Below are 22389 nucleotides of genomic sequence, written 5' to 3' on the forward strand. Positions count from 1 at the left end.
ACTCCAGTGCCTCCGACCTGTGGGTCCTCTTGACGGTCGTCCTTGATTTCAGCAGGCTCCCATGATTGCTAAGGGCCTGCTCTGACTCCCTTGCTTGTGGCCAGTCACTTGGACCTTGCTGGTCCCGACACTGCACCTTTTTTGCTTTCCACGTTGGTTGCGGTTGCCAAGTCTTGTTGGTGCTACTGATGGACATCGAACCCTCAACTCTCGAGATCCGATGTGGGACAGCTAATGAATGGCTCCTGCTCTTCCAGAGCACTGCCTGGTCCGCACAGCTGCAGCGCCAAGGTCACCTTCAACTCGCCTGCAACACCCAACATCGGTAGGCATTCGTCTTCCATCCCTCCTGGTCACCCCTGAGTGGCATAGACTCTGTACCTTCTGCTTGCAGGTACTTCACCTCCTGAATCCACCTTCACCTTCCACCAGACACTTTCACCTTCTCCAGCAGCGGCATCTTCCTGAAGTCCTCCATTGGGTTCGACAGCGGTTTCCGATGCCACTTCACACCTATGCACCCGGCTTCCCTGGTGTAGGTATCCACGGGTGGGGTGGCTCTCCAAACCTTCTGTCTCTCACTGGGTTTCTTCAGGGTCCACTGGGAAGGGTCCTTCTTTAAAATTGCAACCGGGACTTACCCATTGACTTGAATTGAGCATGCGGTCGTATTTACACACTGCACCCGGCCTCCGTGGGGTACCTGGGTACTTACCTCGGGTGGTCCCTTGGGTCCCCAGCACTTCTACGGCTTCTGGGTATAGTCTTGACTTGAGTCGTGGTACACATACCACTATCTTAGTATATGGTTTAGTCTCTCCCTGGTGACCAATGTGAATTTCATGCTACTTACCTGTATTCGCTGCAAAGTATTATGTGCATTGTGTATATTTCCAGGTAGGAGATATTTGTATGTGTTAGTGAGTGTCTTATAATAAGTACATTTTTTATAACTGCACTGTGTGGTTCTTTTTTCACTTAATCTATACCTATAGGAATATATTCTGGTAAAAAAAGCTGCTTTACACTCCTTCTGAACTAAGCCTGATGGCTGCTCTCCGCAGTTACCACTTAGAGAGCTTTCTAAGGTTGTCTAAGGCCACTAAAATAACCATAAGGGTTGTCTGGGTTGGTGCAGGATGCCCACTTACATAAGTGTGCAGCATATACCAAGCCAGCTTCTCACAGCAGGCCTCTCACTAGAGGGCCATTCTGTACTATGGACAGCAGCGGAAGTGATAGAAGAAACTTGGGAACCACACCACTCTTTGAATCCCTAAAACATCAAAAGGGCTAACATGCTTACAAAATGTGGTTATAGTTGCAAGTTAGTTTCTCATTTTTGGATCAGAGGTATATTGCACATACAGATTCTTTTCTATGGGACAATCAGCATGCATATGTTTTCAGAGACTATGTTTCAGCCTTTATGTGTCTCTTACAGTCAGATGTATATATTTGCAAGATATTAATATTTTTATTAAACACACAACCCCATTGATGGCGGCATATATGATGACTTACCGTCAAAGCCCAGGGTCAATTTAAACTACCATTGAACAATAAGCAGTTCTTGCATGGTTGTTTACTGCACACTTAATTATATTGTATTGAAAAATCAAGGTTAACTCACCCCAAAGAAAACATGTATCAGAGCATTACTAAATCATGCCATTTATCTTAAACTCTATGAAAATAATTCATATGCTACTGATTAGGCTTTTTAAATCCTCATTATAGCGTCAAAGGTTTCCAGCAAATTGCCACTGTAAGATTCATCGTTTCCTAGTGAAATTGTGTGTAAAAACAAGTCAGTAACTGGTGTATTTCAATCCTAATTTTCCCCTCAGGGTAATGCACGATGAAGTGAGTGACACCGAAAACATTCGGAAAAACCTTGCTATAGAGAGAATGATAGTCGAAGGCTGTGACATACTGCTAGATACCAGCCAGACATTCGTTCGGCAAGGTAAGTACAAAAATACTTCATGTGAACTTGGTTAAGTAGTAGATATTTAGATACCAGAGAGGACAGTTCAGGCATTCTATGTGCTCTCTGTTTAAAAAGTAATTATTCGGACATGGGAGCCAAAGCATAATTATTTGTATAGGTGTCGTCCAGTTGCAGTGCTTGCGCCTACTTTGCAAATAATAGCCAGCCACTTGGGTGGACTGACCATCTGGCATTACCCTCAAATATGGGGAGAGAGCACAAGATTGTAGATTGGATGCATTATGTAAGTACTGCAGGATTTACAAAGGTTGACAAGCAAGCCAATGCTTGTGGATGTGTGCATTCGCTGTTGCAGAACTTCCACATAATATTAGTGTAGATTTATTGTAGTGTACTAGTAGTAGTGTGAAAGATTGCCTTGAATAATACCACACACCACTTCTGGTCATGGGCATTCACCTTGCCATTGAGCTCAGTCTGTTACCAGAACCTACCTGCCCTGAGGTGGGGCACATTGATCGGTTGTGGACGTGAAGAAAGGCTTGTTGGCATAATTTTTAATGCGTTGATGATAAATTACTTATCACAATAACAAAGAGAGGGTGAGGCAAAATCACTCTTGATCCCCCTGGTTTATAGTAAATCAACAACAAAAGAGTGAACAGGGGAAGGAGCAAACTAAGAGTAACAGCGTGGGCAAAAACCAAAATAGTGTGTTAAAAGAACCCTCACTCACCAACCTAGTTGGTGACATGCTTCATCATCGGGTTCCCACCAGAGAGGCCGAATGCCTCTCTGGTGTGCTGCAACGCCTGAACTACAGCGGAGCTGGTTTTGAATGAAAAGGGAGTGAAATTTAAAAGGTGAATGGTTTTAACCAATAACCAATTTAATCCTGGTAAACCAAAGACCGAATAAAAACAAGTGAGTTGGACAGGAGCCGCCCAATTAGGTAAGACAGGGCTCGTCCGAATTAAGGGGAGGTCAACATGTTTCAGCTTAACATGCCCAGTCGGCTAAGCATTCATCAGGACCATGAAGAACACCACGGTGGTATGCACACGCTAAGGTGCACCCTAACCAGTGGTGTGTTTAGGCGGTAAAACTCACTGTTCTACCGCAAAGCCATCCTACAATTCAGGGGCTAGTAACGCCTGTAAAAGAAAAAACAGACATAACACACATATAGACATATAGAGACAGACACTTTTTGTCACTTGAATTGTCATACTTTACGTGATTCAGGTGAACACAAATGGTAGTCCCGTGCTGTGAAGCGGGAGTGGGTGTCAAATAACGATTTTGTGGTTATGAAACGCCCACAGTAGAGTGTAGTGCTCTTTGAGAGGCAGAGGACCTATAAATATATCATTATGTTTCGTTAAGGTCCTACGCACTGGTAGTGCCTGTGAAGAGATCAATAAATATATTAAGAGATCGACAAGCGATGTGCAGTCGACAAAGGCTATTTGGCCGTTATGTATGCCGAAAAAATAGCAGACTCGTGTAAGTGAAATGCATGCTGAAACGAGCGCACGTAGTGTTTGCCAGGTGCCGTTGCTCCAGTGCATGACTAGCAATAAAAGGATGATAAAAACAACAACAGCATGGAAAAAAGGGGCGGAACTCTTACTCAGTAAAATGGTACTGTTTGCGTCATGGGTCCGAGAGGGGGGTAGTGAGCTATAGTATCTGTGGGAATAGATAAAGAGGAGAACCTTATTTGTTTAGATAGTCTTAAGCAAACCACACTGGGACCAAAGGGATGCGGTAGCGACGAATTTACACTTACTTCCATGCTCGCACACTCCCGTGAAATACCTGGTTCAGTCCTGCTCGGCCCGGATATTGGTGAGTGTAAAGCGAACCCGGAAGAAGTACTAACGCGATCCCGTCACGTGATACAAGCAACGCGCGTCACGTGATCTCAACAGCGCACGTCAACGTGTGACGTCATCCGATGGGGCGTGTTGTATCGGACGTGCTCCCATATCTAAGTAAATAGGGAAAGGACCTCAGTGAAAATAAAAGGAGACAGGCCCGTTTTTTATTAAAAAGGGAGGAAACTGGGTGACAGTGGTAACATACGGTTTAGGCTTCTATAAAAATGCGTAAACATTGAGTGCATTTTCACAGCGAAACCTCTGTCCCTGTGTAAGATGGCATATATTGACTCTTAACTTCTGACTGTACGTGAATGGCACGCAGTGTCTAAAAAACCCCTTAGTTGATCATTAATCTTATGTCAACATGGTAGATCACCGATTTAAGAGATAATCTGGATGAAAGGCAAAAAAAGACACACACACCCCCCATGATCAGGTGGATGAGTGGCAAAGGGATGTGATCGTAGATTATGCTGCACGGAGGCCATCAGGGTGTTATCCTGGAATGGTGAAAACCGGTCAAAACTTCAGTTTTTGAGAATGGAGTTCCACGGGATATTATCATTCAGACCTGAGAGGTGAGTCGAAAGGCGATAGACCCATCTTTGTTCTTTCTCAAAGAGTAACTGCTGAGTGTTCGGTCCAGGTTTCAGTTTCTCAATAATTGACCAAGTCATGTCATTTGTTGTGTGATTGGCCAATAGAAAATGTTCAGTCAATTTGGTACTTAGTTTGCGACAGCGAATAGTGCTGCGATGTTCGCAGATGCGCTGCTTTATTTTCCTGCCTGTCATTCCGACATATCTCAGTCCGCAGGGGCAGGTAATCAGGTAGACCACGTCTGTGGAATTGCAGTTGGTGTGCGTTCTCTATTCGCTGTCGCAAACTAAGTACCAAATTGACTGAACATTTTCTATTGGCCAATCACACAACAAATGACATGACTTGGTCAATTATTGAGAAACTGAAACCTGGACCGAACACTCAGCAGTTACTCTTTGAGAAAGAACAAAGATGGGTCTATCGCCTTTCGACTCACCTCTCAGGTCTGAATGATAATATCCCGTGGAACTCCATTCTCAAAAACTGAAGTTTTGACCGGTTTTCACCATTCCAGGATAACACCCTGATGGCCTCCGTGCAGCATAATCTACGATCACATCCCTTTGCCACTCATCCACCTGATCATGGGGGGTGTGTGTGTCTTTTTTTGCCTTTCACCCAGATTATCTCTTAAATCGGTGATCTACCATGTTGACATAAGATTAATGATCAACTAAGGGGTTTTTTAGACACTGCGTGCCATTCACGTACAGTCAGAAGTTAAGAGTCAATATATGCCATCTTACACAGGGACAGAGGTTTCGCTGTGAAAATGCACTCAATGTTTACGCATTTTTATAGAAGCCTAAACCGTATGTTACCACTGTCACCCAGTTTCCTCCCTTTTTAATAAAAAACGGGCCTGTCTCCTTTTATTTTCACTGAGGTCCTTTCCCTATTTACTTAGATATGGGAGCACGTCCGATACAACACGCCCCATCGGATGACGTCACACGTTGACGTGCGCTGTTGAGATCACGTGACGCGCGTTGCTTGTATCACGTGACGGGATCGCGTTAGTACTTCTTCCGGGTTCGCTTTACACTCACCAATATCCGGGCCGAGCAGGACTGAACCAGGTATTTCACGGGAGTGTGCGAGCATGGAAGTAAGTGTAAATTCGTCGCTACCGCATCCCTTTGGTCCCAGTGTGGTTTGCTTAAGACTATCTAAACAAATAAGGTTCTCCTCTTTATCTATTCCCACAGATACTATAGCTCACTACCCCCCTCTCGGAACCATGACGCAAACAGTACCATTTTACTGAGTAAGAGTTCCGCCCCTTTTTTCCATGCTGTTGTTGTTTTTATCATCCTTTTATTGCTAGTCATGCACTGGAGCAACGGCGCCTGGCAAACACTACGTGCGCTCGTTTCAGCATGCATTTCACTTGCACGAGTCTGCTATTTTTTCAGCATACATAACGGCCAAATAGCCTTTGTCGACTGCACATCGCTCGTCGATCTCTCAATATATTTATTGATCTCTTCACAGGCACTACCAGTGCGTAGGACCTTAACGAAACATAATGATATATTTATAGGTCCTCTGCCTCTCAAAGAGCACTACACTCTACTGTGGGCGTTTCATAACCACAAAATCGTTATTTGACACCCACTCCCGCTTCACAGCACGGGACTACCATTTGTGTTCACCTGAATCACGTAAAGTATGACAATTCAAGTGACAAAAAGTGTCTGTCTCTATATGTCTATATGTGTGTTATGTCTGTTTTTTCTTTTACAGGCGTTACTAGCCCCTGAATTGTAGGATGGCTTTGCGGTAGAACAGTGAGTTTTACCGCCTAAACACACCACTGGTTAGGGTGCACCTTAGCGTGTGCATACCGCCGTGGTGTTCTTCATGGTCCTGATGAATGCTTAGCCGACTGGGCATGTTAAGCTGAAACATGTTGACCTCCCCTTAATTCGGACGAGCCCTGTCTTACCTAATTGGGCGGCTCCTGTCCAACTCACTTGTTTTTATTCGGTCTTTGGTTTACCAGGATTAAATTGGTTATTGGTTAAAACCATTCACCTTTTAAATTTCACTCCCTTTTCATTCAAAACCAGCTCCGCTGTAGTTCAGGCGTTGCAGCACACCAGAGAGGCATTCGGCCTCTCTGGTGGGAACCCGATGATGAAGCATGTCACCAACTAGGTTGGTGAGTGAGGATAAATTACTTATGCCACTTGAACAACTATTGCATCTTGAGATATATGTCAAATTACCCTTCATAGAACATAGATTTAATATGCTGATTGCATCGCGCACCATCCCACCCACTCACACATAATTCATTATAACAAATACACTCCTGCTTAGGGGAGTTGAGCAAATCTTGTACTATTAGCCGTGCCTGAAGTCAGTGAAGGCATGCACACTTTTGTACCCTTTGTATTTCCCCCATCTCAGTTTGTGGCACATTATGATCACACAGTTCTGGGGGATATTGAATTAATTTTCAGCCTGTTCATGGTCTAAGGGTAGGAGGGTGAGAAGTGGCTTGGACAGTATATTGTGGAACCGGTGACCAGAGCTCCCTTGCCGTGTTATGTTGGCTGGTCCCCACACAGCCGTACTTTATCTTGGAGTGAGTGGAACCACGTGAGGAGAGTATAATTGAAGATTCTTTTAATGACTCTGGAAACCTCCAGAGCCTACCATACCTTCCACTACTGGTTTAAGCCATACAGGTATATCAATGTTTGTGCAAGCGTAGTGGGAGACACCAGCCACATGCACCAGTGCCCCATCAGACTGGGACCAGTATGTTTCCTACTGCATGCACATCAGTTCACTGCTCCAGATGTTGTAGAATGATAAAAGTTTTGTGTTTCATGAGACTGTACACCCCTGTGGTCTTGCAGTCCTTTTCTAGTAGAGTAATGATTATAGCACCCAAATGAAATGGTGCATGTTGTCTCTATTTTGCCTTTACTTTGGATTTTGTTGTGGGCATCTACAGGCTTGATGGTCCCCAGATTTCCCAGTTAACTCGTAACAGCTCATGATGAGGTCAATGGAAGAAGCAGTGGGAGCGATAGAGGGTGCAACCACTGTTTAGATCATGCTGTCCAGAAGAAAAAAAAATGTTTTCGTTAAATTAGAATGTAGGGAAGAGCAATATCACAAACAAGGAATTCCCCATTCCTTTCCCTCAACTTGCACTTCTAGATCCCAACTCCAGTAGGGATGGTTCATCTTCCTGGTGTCTTGTTGAGATAAGTGTGGAATAATATCTCTTGTGAATGGGCAGGCAAAAGCTTACAAAGTTTTGGTGAGGCATTTTCAGAGGTGATAAAACTGTTCCTCCTTCCTGGACTCTTCCCAAGCTATTCTGCTGCTGTGATAAAGCTGTGGCAAAACATACCTGAAAGGGTGTACTTTCGGAGAAGCACTTTTAAACAAAATCAAGCATCTAGGAGAGTGAGTAACATATCACCACATGGAGTAATGATCAATACTATCATCATAAACATAATCCACCTCCTTCTTGAATCAAATTAATTCATCTATTTTGAAAACAAATGTATGAACAAATATAAAAAATGGAAGGTCCTGCAAAAAGTGAAGTGATGGCACAGAGTTCTTGTGTTGGGAGCATGTGAAGAACAAACTGTGCAACACAGGCATAAGTCTAGGGCTATAGTGGTCATGTATCAAACACGGTGCAGTGTATCAGAATATGATTTCATCAGATACAGTATAGTCCCAGACCAAGAATAAATCTTAGCTAATTATAACTACTCCAAACTAGACTTGTCTGTGTTACACTGTGATGCATCTGGATACAGCTTTATTTATGAATGTACCCTAAAATAACAGTACACATTAGACACAGCTCTTTGGACCATCATGCATATATCAGTACTCTAATCCATACATTAGGGGTTGAAGACTTTAATGCTGTATTTGACTAGAAAAAGGCAAAAGTGTTACTTCCACACAGGAGCTATAACTACACGATTGATTTGTAACCCAGTGGCCAATTATATTTAGACTAGCTGTACCACTGGAGTGTGCAGACCCTTTAGCCTTTGAGAAAGATTGGTATAGTTGTATACCAACCTGAAATGCTGCGAAATGAGTCAACAACCTCTGGTGTGTTTCTCTTCTCCTCCCTTTCCCTGTTTCGCTAACAGGAACCTGGAGTTCCCATAGCTCTTATTTGGTGGAGTGTGTTGAATTTGCATTGGAGCCCATTCATTTCATCTTGACAACATACCTCAAGGGTCATGACATAGATCAATACCAACCTTAATAAACACTATTTAAAGTTGTTTCTTCTTTTCTAATTTTTATAGGAAGTTCATTCATCAATTTTCTAAAATCATAAGTCTCATTACCATTTACTATGAAAGGGAGCAGTTTTTATTTGGCCAGAAGAGGCAGAGTAGGCATTTTGTTTTTCGAAAGTATGACTTTCTAGTTTCCCTATTTTGTAACAGTGGTAACTGACAATGAACTTCAGTTTTTTGTCAATTCCAAATTCCAAATTCAGTTAATTACAAATCATGTGAGAGGGGGTTAAATGTTTCAAAACATGTGAGATGGAGTTTAATGTTTCTGAATAATTGGGAGGGTTTCAGCATAACGTTCTTATGAAAAAACCAAAGGTTACTGGACATTGTACGAAGCTCCAATTTCACTCGTGCAAAACCATTGAAATTCAGCAGTCATAGTTACCTGAGCTAACTATAACTTATGCCCCTGCTATGCACTGCTTATGACCTCACATATTACATCACTCATGACATGGTCAGTGACATCACTGATGACATCTCAAATGACATCCCTGATAACATCGTCCAGTGAGTGTGAGTGTTTTGTAAAAGTTTGTTCAGTTTAAAGATATATATTAAGCTACTACATTAGTTAAATTAGTATACTTTCTTTAGTACTAATGGATGATACTATTTCTAACATATGTGTGTGAGTGGCTGTATGATCTGTCAGTTGGTGTGTAAGTGGCTCTGTTGCTTTCTTAGTGGGTGTCTCAGTGGATCTATTTGTCTGTGAATGGGTGTGTGAGTGGTTTTCTGTGTATAAGTATTTTCTAGGAGTTTATGATTGTTAAACATATATACTAGACTACTACAACAGTTAAATTAGTATACTAGGTGTACCACTAAAGAAGGATACTACTTCTAACATATATTATGAGAGTGGCTGTGTGAATGTAGGTATCTGTGTGTAAGTGGGTGTGTGAGTGGCTGTATGGGTGTATAAGTAGGTGTGTGGGTAGCTGTGTGGGTGAGTAAGTGGCTGTGGGAGTGGCTGTATGGGTTAGTGAGAGGGTGTGTGAGTGGCTGTATTGGAGGGTGAGTGTCTGTGTGAATGGCTGTATGGGTGAGTGAGCAGATATGGGAGTGCTTGTATGGATGTGTGAATGGGTTTGTAATTGGTTGTATGGGTGTGTGAGGTACTGTATAAGTGCTCATATGGATGAGTGAGTAGGTGTGTTGAGAGTCTGTATGGGTGAGTGAGTGGGTGTCTGAGTTGCTATATAGGTGACTATGTGTGTGTGTAGCTGTATGGGTGAGTGTGTGGCTGCCCTCTTTTTTGCCCTCTTCAGCTCTGTATTGCCTTTTCTTATTGTTTTACTGCCCTATGCTTTGCCTTTTCTGGTTGGTTTTCTGCCCTCTGTTTTGCCCTTGTCTGCTCTATTTTGCCTTTTCTGCTCATTTTCTGTTCTCTGTTTTTCCCTCTTCTGCTATAGGCGGGTGGTGCGCAGCCTCCCTCCCAGGCCGATTTTGGCCTCGGGGACCCAATGCCTCAGGGACTGGTCACAATTCAGTGGGTGAGGGGGCCGCACCGCTCTCCTCCCTGGGCCAATTTTGGTCCTGGGGACCCATCCCCTTGGTCTTGGCCAGATCTACCTGGGTACTCAGTGTGTATCATTGGGGACTGCGGTGGGAGCCTCAAGGCCTTCTGTCCCAGCCAGCTCCTTGCCTTCTGTGGGAGCAGGCATTGCTCCTGCATGTATGGAGCTGCTAGAAATGCAATTCCCTGCATGCAGGAGATATTCTTTCATCTGCCAGTGGGAAGGGAAATAGATGAAGACTCTGCTCCCAGCAAGGTGGAAACAGTTTGACAGCTCCCGCTTGCTGGGAGCAGAAATAGTGTTTGCTTTCGCTTGGTGGGTGCTGCCAAAGCTCCTGCCAAGCAAACAGCTATCTCCCAAGGGTTGGCTGCTCGGGAGATAGCCGGAGCCGGCCCTGGGCGTGGTGGCCCCCCAGGGCCATTAATGACTCCAGGAGAGGAGCGTGCGGCCCCCTCCATTAAATAGCATGGGCGTACCCCGGGGAGGTGGTTGTGCGGAAGGTGGCCCCCCTCCCATTCTTTAATAAGTGTTTGCCCTGGGGAGGTGGTGGTCCCTGTGGCCAACGGGGGTCCACGGGCCCTCCACAATTAGTATTATTTAGCCATAGGAAGGTAGGCGTCCCCGGGGCTTCAAACAGACTCAGGAGGGGGCCGGCACAGCCCTCTCCATTTTAATAATACAGCCCCGGGGAGATGGTGGTCCATGTGGCTCCCATCCGTGGAGGGCGGTCTGCGTGGCCCCCTCCATTTCAATAATAAAGCCCTGGGGTGGTGATGGTCCCCTGGGCTCAATAGAGCCGTAGGTGGGGGGACCTGGGCTGAAGCTGAGTCCCAAGACTGCTGCCAACACTTCCTGATTGAAGTGTTTGCAGCCATTCAGACATCAGCACAGGGACTGTCGGATCCTCAGAAGATCCATGTCCCTAGATATACATATTTGGTTTTCCTTTAATTTCTCAAAACCCTGTTGACACAAAATGCTTTTCCTATGGAAACATGGTCCATTTCTTTTTCTGAAGCAAACTGCCCACTCACAGAGAAATGTCTTACAAATGTTTATTCAACAAAAACACGTTTTGACACTTGGCATTTGTCAGTGTCGAAGATGTCGGGGTCGTAATGCCATCAAATAAATTCAGCTAATTGGTCCGCAACATTTGCTAATGAAAATTAAAGACAGACTAAATATGCCTATGTCCTTACATTTCAAGAATTCCTTGGTGGTCATCTTATAGCGCCTTAACAAGTACATATAATTTACAGTGCATAAATATAAATAGATGGCAAAAAGTAAACACAACCAGTAATATTCCAATTTGTCAAAAATATAACTACGTAAAACATTCTGGTGCATAAGCAGTTCATGGGGGAAACATTCGACCATGATGTAATTCAACCACAATTTCTACATCTCGTTATTAAGACGTCCATCCTTAGGAACTAAACCAAATACCCAATATTAATGAAATTCATAAAGTTCATTACAATTGATACAAGATTGTAAGGGAAGGAATGCTTTCAAAATACTGATGAACCCAAATTGCATCTTGGAAAATTGGCCTCTGCACATGGTCGTTCCTATGACATTTAAATTCTGCAGGTTACCCCTAGTGTGTGATGTCCTCTTGCTCCTAAAGTGGATTCGTTGGGAGTGCACAACATATTGTTATCTATATTGAGCCACCTGCTGGTATTGCACCTGCAGCCACATACAGCCATATTAGGTGTAAATCGCCTATAACTTGTCATCTTGAACATTGTTGTTCAGCATGGATGTATATACAGTCACTGAAAAAAACAGAGGTGTAGGTAATGTTATAGTTAGGTGTGATAAGAAGACCTGTTTAAAAAAAAAAAAACTCAGAAATCTACATAAAAAACAAAGGTTAAAGTAATGTTAGCGTTAAGAGAATTTGTCAGTGGCAACATTAATGTTTTGAACTAAATAAAACACAGGGATTCACCAGTTATAGTTAGCAGAGCTAACTATAACGTGCACCCCCGCCATGCACTGCTTATGACCTCATGTATGACATTACTTGTGACATGTTCTATGACACTATTTATGACATCACTGATGACATCTCAAATGACATAATTGGTGTCCGGCCATGTGGAGTGGGGGGTTGGCCACATGGTCAGGCCCTGCGGCTGACCCCCCTAAAGGCAGCCACCCCAGGTGACCCTCCTTCCCCAAGCCATTTTGTGTCCTGGGGGCCCCATTCCTCAGGGCCACTCTTTTAACCCTTTGGGCTCAGCTGGAATTTCCCCGCGGTGCGGGAAAATTACATGCAGGTTCAGATCGGACGTCGGACAGCCTTGACGTTGGACGGCCGGGGGCTGTCCGACGCATGCAAGGGGTTAAATAAAGGTGAGGGGAGGCAAGTGTGGCCGATTTCAGGCATCATTTTCAGGGGAAGGGGGCAGTCATGCCCCGCTCCCCAGGCCAATTTCAGCCCCAGTACCTCATACCCTGTGGCCCCACATCATTTTCAGGGGATGGGGGCCCTTTCCCAGGGCGACTACAGCCCAGGGGCCCAAACCCCCCGGTCCCGGTGTCTTTTTCAGAGGGGCCATGCAGTCCCCCTTCCCGGGCTGATTTCGGCCCCAGAGACCCCATTCCCCAGGGTCTGGCATCATTTTCAGGGGGGAGGGGGGCTGGTGGACACCCTTCCAGGGCCAATTTCTGCCCCAGGTACCCCATCTCTGGGGCCCTGTACAGTTAAAGGTGGCACCGACCATACTCTCCTTGGGGGTCGCTGGACCTGGGGTTCCCAGCATCGCCCCCGCTTGCAGGGAGCATTTTCTAATGCTGCTCCTGCCAGGCTGGCCTTTTGATCTGTTTCCCTGCCTGAATCACTACAGGCAGGGAAACGCATCAAAAGACTGCTCTCAGCGGGTGGGAGCATTTTTTACTCTCATGCCCACTTTGACCGGACTTTGTGTTTGGTCCTGCTGCGCAGGACAGTTAAAAGCAGGTTTCCCTGCCCACACCGGTGCGGGCAGGGAAACCGCTATGTCCCGGAGCTGCGGTCCCTGGGACATAGCTCGCGAGCTGCCCGCAGGAGGTGTAGTCCCTGAGGCCATTAATGGCTCCAATGGGGGCTCCCTCCCTAGAAATAATTGGCATTGCAGGTGGGCTCCCTGGTTCCCTTTGAGGCTCAGGAGGGGGGTCCCGTGTGCCCTCTCCCCATTTTGAAAAGTTTCAGCCACAGGTTTGGGCTCCTTGGCGCCTCTGTAGACTTGGGGACGGGGGCTGCCTGGCCCCCTTTCCCATAAAAAGTAATTGCGGCCCCCCCAGGGTGGGCTCCGATGGGCCTCTGGATGCTTGGGGAGAGGGAGCTGCACTGCCCCCTCCCCCATACAAGCTATTTTTAGCCCTGGGGTGGACTCCCTGGGGCCTCTACAAGATCAGGGAGGGGGGACATGCAGCCTATTCCCATTTATGAATACAGCCTTGGGGTGGGCTCCCGGGAGCATATGGTTATAAAATACAGCCTGGCCGCCATTTTAATGTTTGACCCAGTGAGAGTCTTGAGGGATCACAGCATTATTGCTGATTTTTATTCTTTTGCACCAGGGTATATCCCGCTGGGTCACCTTTATGGGGCTTTGGGGTCAGGTTATCCCTACCCTGCCTCATTATATTATTCTTTTTTTTTTACTTCAGGACAGGGGACTAAGTCCCCTAGTCCTGTAAGTGCTGCCAGTAACATTTTTGTCATGTTGCTGGCAGACAGAGTGCTCACTCCAGTGGGAGTCTGGCCCCAGGAGGAGTGAGATGGCCCAAGGGAAATAAAGCTCCCTGGGCTAATCAGAATGCTCTATTTTTAAACTGGCACTCACGCGAGAGTCAAGACTCTCTCAACCCAACTGTCCAGGTATACAATTATTTTTGTCCCTAGATTTCTCGAAAACTACTGAATGGAAGTACACCAAATTACGAAAAGCACAATCTGCAAGCCAAGATCTAGCTTCCTGTCAAATTTGGTGAAAGTCCGTTCAACGGTTATTGCTGTAGCCTTGTTTAAAGAAGTCTATGGAAAATGCATGGGGATTTTGTGTTTTGGGACCATCTTTTTTCTTGCCCCTCGCTTGACGGATCACCTCGAAACTTTCCAGAAAGGAGCTGAGGTTGATGAAACGTTTTTTGGGGGAAACTTTGTAAAGATTCGTCAAACGAGGTCAAGTTATTAGCAAACCAAAAAAATGCTTTTTATATGGAAAAACAGACATAACTATAACTACTTCCAAAAGTTAATATATTTTCTTTTTGTATATTCTTTAGAAAACATGAGACTGGCAAGACAGCTAAAGCTGTTTTTAGGCCAGATCTAAAAAATACGTGACTACATTTGATGCACATTGAACAAAAGTGGCATGTGTCCCCTCGTCCTTCATTACAAACAAATGATCATTAAAGAATAATCTTGGAAACAAGGATGTGCTTTAAGGGTGGGGTCTTTTTTGGTTATTTTCCTTTCTAACCAACTAAAGCAACTCTAGTTCCTCATCAGACTCTGGGCTTATCACTTGTATCAACCCTCAAAGGTTCTGTTATAATACCCATGCAAGTTCACTTCTATACGTAGAGTCTGAAAATCCAGATGGAGGAGTCCAGCCTCTCCATTCACCAGAGTATGGTCTAAAATGGAGTCAGAAAAGCACTGGGTCCACCGCTGCAGAACTGTAGCAGGGAGAGCTCACAGGGACTTGAACTGGGTGATTAAGAATCATTGTCCACAAAGTTTATATTGCAGCTGAATCACAAGAACTTTACTAGATACATGGGACAAGATACTACTAAAGTGTAAGATGACAACATTCACAATAACCCAGAGTTGCATCTGGCTATTGTGGGTTCCGTTTTTCTGAGATGGAGGGAAGCTGATTGCAAATTGGTGTCAGTTGTGCAGCCGCGGTCGGTAGTAGGAGTAACTGCAGGGCGGTGACGTGGGGAGGGGGAGGGGCAGGGTGGGGGGTAGTAAACTATGGATTCTGGAGGTTTACAGGTAAGTTAACATGTAAATTGATAAAACGAATTTCCTTGCGTGCACAGCATCGCATTTGGGGATGCAGTGCACGCAACAAAATTCGTTTTATTAATTTATATGTTAACTTACCTGTAAACCTCCAGAATCCATAGTTTACTACCCCCCACCCTGCCCCTCCCCCTCCCCATATCACCGCCCTGCAGTTACTCCTACTACCGACCGCGGCTGCAGTTGTGTTTGTTAGAGAACAAAAAGGTTATTGGAAGACTACAAAGCACGCATATAGTCTGAAGGAAGCTGACAGACTCAGACACCAACAAATTAAGCCCTGAGTGATGCAGTCACCGATTAGGAAGGCAACTACAAGACCAAGAACACAGGGAGAGAAATTCCATCACTCCAGGTTACAAAGTGGTGGATCCTAGTCTTATACCGGTTACTGACGTCAGCGTTCAAAAGAAGCAAATTGAACTGGATTGGGAAGAGATATTGGTGCAGATATATCACAATGCAAGTTGTATATCCTATAGAAACATATATAAATACAAGTACTGTATTTCAGAGCAACAGAGAGCGGCCTCTGAGAAAATTATAATAGGGTGGTTATCTCCAAACAAGATGCATAGAATGTTTCTGAGTATACCTGACAAAATGTGGAGAGGCTGTGTAGGAGTGGGAACCTCTTCATGTTTAGTGGGCCTGCCCAGGTTTTGTAAGAAGGTGTTGGACCTCCATTTATTCCATAATTGGGTTTGAACTGAAAGCTTACCAAGTCACTGCTATCCTGAAAGTACGCCTGCAGTGGTCGGAGTAAGTTACCCGCAGATTATGGAAAATGATCTTTAAATAACTACTAATTGGTAAAATGACTCCTGCATAAGAGTAGACAAAAGGTTCCAGCCCACCATTGCGTGCCTGATGCTGGAGGGTTTGGAAGACGATGGCAATGGCTGTCAACGCATGTCATGAAAGATAAAGGCACATTTCTATGTGTTTGGCTGCCAGTCTTGCAAAACATAAAGTGGTGGAACTGAGAGATGACCTGCCTGCCTAGACTGGGGGCTTTGAGGATAGTTGACTGACTAGTTGAAGGTCGACCATTTTTAGAGTGAATAGTAATAGATGGACCTCAGATTATTGCAAGTATTAACCCTCGGGGTTTATTACATACAACGTTATGTAATCTGGTGGGTTAGCTTACGGGTGATCCAAGGGCAGGCCGCCTTCTCACCACCTGCCCGCCTGATGAGCCTAGCAGCACGGTGGCGAAACACCTTTGTACAAGGGAGAGGAGTTGGCCTAACGGCTAGGGCGCTCAACCTCGGAACTGGGTTCGAGTCTCGGTAATGATGGTGAACATCCTGTGATTCTGGGCAAATCACTTAATCTCCCCGTGCCTAACAAAGAATGAATGTGTGTCCTTCTGTAACGTAACTAGTGCTATGTAAAGCGCTCTGATACCTGATTGGATTCGGGTCAAGTTCGCGCTATATAAAACAATGCAGAAAAAACCCTAGCATACAATACTAATTAGGCACGGGATGACGGATGCTCAGGTTGGGGAGGGTAAGGGGAGTTCGATGGGAAGTCATATGTAGATTCATGTTAGACGTCTCCTTCCTTCATCCCATATTCTGGGTGCCATGCACTGAGGTGCATTCTAAATGGACGAGATGGTCATCCTATTAACATTGCTCAACGTGTATCTGCCCTATTGTTGACCTGTATTTCTTCTGAAACTGGCAGCAACGCTGCAAAATAGTTTTTGTAAATGGAAACCTATATTGTTGTTCCTGAGTCAGACAAAACAATACATATGTGTTAGTTGTTGGAATGATGTACACAACTATGAAAATATATCTGACTGTGAACGTTTTACGGGCTTCTGCTGAAATAAACCTTGTAATTGAATGCATGCGAACCAGAGCAAATCATTATAGATTAGATGCAATTCTCAGAATAGTCTTCATCTCAATCTGAAGGCCACCAGCTCACTTTGCTCACTGAACAAAGTGCCCCCAAGATTCAAATCCTCCTATCCAAAGTGCACCCTGGGACACAGAGGGCGATGCAGCAATGATTGCTTTCATTGTAACATAGTCACGATGAGGTGTCAGAGTGCCCCACACGTCCCGCCGCAGCCATGTCTCTATTGCCACACTCTCTGTTTACTTGGCTGTGACCGTCTTTTGTGACCTATGTTCAAATAGCAGTTACAGAAATAGACACTGCTGGTTTACCGACCGTGAACTGCACTGGAACAGAATGTATTCTTTAAAACAGCACATGGGTCTGTGGTGCTGTGCGCAGCCTTTGCGGATCCCAGGGAAGCAGTTAATGTTCTGTATCTAGTTTGCTCTGCATGCGGGGTGCACAGAGATGCCAGTTTCATGTATAGTTACCAGATGTTACAGAAATGCATTTAACAGATAAAATACTTGCCAGCATAGTACAAAAATTAATTTACACTTTTTGATTGGCAGGTTCTCTTATTCAGGTGCCCTCTGTTGAAAGGGGAAAACTTAGTAAAGTCCGTCTGGGATCCCTCTCGTTGAAAAAAGAAGGAGAAAGACAATGCTTCTTATTTACAAAGCACTTTTTAATCTGTACAAGAAGTTCTGGAGGAAAACTGCACTTACTAAAGGTATGTTTCAATTCTGATATGAAATGAGGCGGAACGATGTTTGTATAGGAAACAGAGCTCACGATCCTAGTTAGCAGCAGACCACTGCATACCATGGTGTGAAAACAATCTGCTATATTGTGCCTATGGCCCGGGTAATGACATGTGCTGTGTACAAAACACTGTTCCAGCTGGTATGAATAGGTATATGGGAGAGAAACAGGAGGTGTAGTTTGGGAAGCACCAAACCGATACATACACGTGATTTCATGCGTGTTCCTTCGTTTCATTTATCCTTAGGCTTTTCTTATTTTCAGTGTTCATGCATGTTTATATCTTCCCATTGCATGTAAAAGCAGCTGACATTTGTATTGCAGATGCTTTTTCAAGGGTTCACTCTTCTTCCAATAGTCCAGTGTGATTTAAGATCATTATATTTCGAAGTACATAGACACATTTCCTGTATTAAATTGCAATATAGCAGAAAGGGATACTAAAAGGATCTGTTTGAATCAATGGCTTTATTAGAATTAAATATGAGTTTTTTCACTTCACAACTCAGTCACATTTGTAAGTCTTCAGCTGACTCCAATGTAGTTATGTTGTGTTATGTTAGTTTAATTTCTATAGCGCTCGACTCACCCTGGGGCATCTCGGCGCTGCCTAGAAATAGCAACCTGAGGATTGGAAGGACCAGAGCGAATCAAAGGAAAACAATTAGAACAGAAAGGCTTTCAACTGTTTCCTAACGATACAATAGCTGGAAATTTTGCGCAGGGCTATGGGGAGCTTATTCCAGTATCTTGAAGCAAGATATGAGAATGCTCTGCCCCCTGTGCGAATCAGGCGAATTCGGGGAACCTGAAGAAGGCCTAGTGTGCTGGATCTGATGTTTCTGTAGGGTGAGTATTTTATAAGTTTTTTTTGCACGTAGAGAGGACCTCTGCCTTTCAGAGCATTGTAGGTTAAACAGCAGATTTAAAATAAAGATCTCTTTTTTACTGGTAACCAGTGCAGTTCCCTGAGCAAAGGAATCGAGGGGGAGCCTGCAGGACGATTCAGAATCATTCTAGCTGCAGTGTTCTGTATTACTTGTAATTTAGCAAGCAAGGTCTCTCCCACTTTGGCAAGCAGAGCATTTGCATAGTCCAAACAACTTATTACCATTGCCTGAACTAAAGTACTACGATGGGAGGTAGGCATATAGGGAAGAATTCTTCGAAGCAAACGTAGACTGTAGTAACAGGAACTGGTAGTGGTAGCAATGTGGTCTTTCATGGTCATCGCCTGGTCCAACTTTAGACCTAGATTTTTTGCAGCCTGTTTGGGAACAGGAGCTGTACCCAATTGAGAGGGCCACCAGTCGTCCGACCAGATTTCTGAGGCTTTCCCCATTAGCATGACCTCAGTTTTGCCAGGGTTCAGTTGAAGACAGTTTTCTGTCATCCAATTCGAGATTGCGCGCATGCCGATGGCGAAGCGAGTTTTCTCTGTATCTGGATTTGAGCCGATGGTAAACATAAGCTACGTGTCATCAGCGTATGAGATGATCTCAAATCCTAGCTGTTCGACTATTTTTGCTAGGGGGGGCCATGTATATATTAAATAAAGTCGTGCTCAGACAAGAGCCCTGCGGGACACCCCTATCAAGACGCATTTTTGCTGAAGTATAGGGTCCTAACATGATGGTTTGTGTTCTTTCAGACATGAAGTGTTGCAGCCATTGCAAGGCTGTCCCTTGGATGCCGCAGGAGAATAGTCTCTCCGCCAGCTTTGAGTGCAAGATGGTTTCAAACGCTGCGGAGAGATCTACGAGTATCAGTACTACTGATCCTCCCGCGTCTATTGTCTGCCTAAGGGAGTCAGTCACCGCCAAGATGGCGGTCTCAGTGCTGAAACCTGGCCGGAAGCCAGACTGTGATGGATCCAAAATTTGATTGGATTCCAAATATGAACTTAGCTGTCTGTTTATATTGCTTTCCAGCTGTTTGGCCAGAAGCGGTAGTAACGAAATATTGCGATAGTTGTTAAGAATTAAAGGGTCAGCTGTTGGTTTTTTTAATATTGGGCGGACAAACGCATCCTTCCATGTCCTAGGAATAGTGCCAGATTGTATTGAGTAGTTGAAGATGTCTCGAATGGCAGGGGCACAACTCGTGGCTAGGAGAGCCATTGTCTTTGGCGGGCAGAGGTCTACCGGCGAACCAGATTTAGCAGTAGAGAGGCCTTTGGAGACCTCCTCAATCGAGGTCAGTTCGAAACTATCCAGAGTGCTACTTTTTTATCTTTCCTAACTCCTCCAATTTGGTAGGAGGTTCAGAAGCAGGGGGGGGCTATAGATGAGAAGTTCGCATAGATTTTAGATATCTTTTCTTGGATGTAAACTGCAAGGGAGTTACAAAACTCCTGAGATTCCATTGGTGACTGTCTACAAACTTTTGGGGATACAAAGTCCCTTACTATACTAAAAAGGGCTTTAGGGGAATTGCTAGCATGTTCTATTTGGTTAATGATAGTTCACCAATGACACCTGTTTGTTCTCAGAAACACGCCAGAGGGATTTGTGACTATGTCATGGGTGAACTATGGATAGTTGACACATGGGCCCTGATTTTTTATTTTTGTTTGTAAACTCTTTTTATTGAGAAATTGGCATGTTAAACAGCAATGACACAGTATTTCACATGGGATTAATGGTACACAGTGCGTTAGAATAAAAAAGACCTCCTCACCATAGCGCTATATGAATGCATTTAGGAATGTAACATCATCCAACATCGTCCATCCCATCCCCCCGACTCCACGGTGGCTCGCAAATCTCCCCCCGGAAAGTATTCCAAGGCCCTCAAATTTGAGACCATTTCTTCGGGCATCCACTGGATACATAGATAGGGATCTCAGTCACCATGCACCAATACATATCTCTGGCCCAATCCACAATACTTGGTGTGGTCGGAGCCCTCCACAGTCGTGCGATATTCCGCTTGGCCACCATGAAGCCCAACGTGACCCATATCCTCTCCTTGGCCGTAAGGTCAGTGGGGTCCCATATGTTTAACAAAATCAACTTGATGTTGCACTGTAACTGTTGCCCCAGTACTTCCTCCATCTTTAAATCCACCCCCTTCCAGAACTTCTGAATCATCTCACATTCCCAAAGTGTATGGATAAAGGTGCTCTCCTGTCCTCAATGCCGTGCACAGCCACTATCTTGGGCGTATCCCATATGAACCATCGAAGGACCGGGTAGGTACGTCCTATCGAGGATTTTCAACTGAACCAGTCGGAGTCTGGAGGAGATGGCAACCTCGCGGGGAGAAGCCACCGTACCACACCATTCCTCGTCGTCCAAGCCTGCAACGCCGTGGTCCCATTTACCTCGTAGCCTAGTCAGGGGATCTGTCATATTGTTGATAAGTTTCTTGTATATGAGGAATATGGCCTTTTCAGGCAAGTCGCCATCTAGAACCCTGTCCTCTAAAAGGGAGGATGCTGTGAGAGTCGTGCCCTTAGGAAGAGCCGAGAGTAGTGCATGTCTAATTTGGAGATACCGGAACTGTTCAGAGCTAGCCATTTCAAACTCTTGACATGGTTGGGAGAATGGTATGACATTCCCGGATTTACAAAGGTCCCCAATTCTGGAAATACCAATGGTGCCCCATTTGTCGAACCCCAAAGAACCCGACAGCCGACCCAGCTGGTCACAATGCCAGAGCGGCGTAGCTTGGGTACGTTTACCATCCCACCCCAGGCTTTTAGTAGCGTCTTTCCATATTTGCACTGCAAGCTTGGTCGGGCCGGACAAGACATTTTTCTGAGACTTTGTATATAGCGCGCCCTAAAACACACCCCCCGGAAGAAGCCATTGATTGATTCGAAACGCAGGGTCGTCATGCCGCCTATAGGTGCATTGATTAATGGCAGCGAGCTGCGAGGCCCAGTAGTATCTTTTCATGTCGGGGAGCCCAATACCCCCGTCGAAACACCCCAGTGTGAGCTTATGCAAGGCGATGCGAGGTAGCTTACCCTCCCATAGCAAATCTCGCACAGTGCTCTCCAGTTCTTTAAGATACGACGCCGCTACCGGAAGAGGAGTGTTTTGCAACACGTACAGAAGACGGGGGAAGAGACAATTTTTACCTCTAGTGATTATTTCAAATGAAATTTGTATCTTTTTAGTGTTTTTATTGTAGTATGCTTTTATGGTTTGCACTTAAACCGAATAAAGACTTTTGACTGACTGACTGACTGAATAGGGCAGCACGTCCCAGGAGAGTCAAGGGGAGTGACTTCCAATGTTGGACATCAGATTTAAGGCGCGCCAGTGGTGGCCGGAGGTTAGTCATAGAATCGCGTCAGGTCTTTAGATACCCAGATACCCAGATATTTGAAACCTGCAATGGCCTCCGTCAACTGGCAATCCCGGGGAAGTCGAGGCCGTTGCCCACTAAGAACATGAAGCATAGATTTGGACCAATTGATTCGGTAGCCTGTGAACCTGCC

The 22389-nt window shown here is 45.0% G+C and overlaps 1 protein-coding gene across 2 annotated transcripts in view; it reads left to right on the top strand.

Annotated features, from left to right (window-relative positions):
• Nucleotides 1-22389, top strand: part of RASGRF2 (Ras protein specific guanine nucleotide releasing factor 2) — a 2022215-nt gene that overhangs the window by 920959 nt on the left and 1078867 nt on the right. For both annotated transcript variants that reach the window (XM_085632406.1, XM_085632407.1), the window contains exons 9-10: nt 1851-1969; nt 17747-17907. In XM_085632406.1, coding sequence (XP_085488532.1) covers nt 1851-1969; nt 17747-17907 — 280 coding nt within the window. The remainder of the gene's footprint in view (nt 1-1850; nt 1970-17746; nt 17908-22389) is intronic.

Source organism: Triturus cristatus, chromosome 2_1 (assembly GCF_964204655.1).
Source record: "Triturus cristatus chromosome 2_1, aTriCri1.1, whole genome shotgun sequence".
Taxonomy (NCBI): domain Eukaryota; kingdom Metazoa; phylum Chordata; class Amphibia; order Caudata; family Salamandridae; genus Triturus; species Triturus cristatus.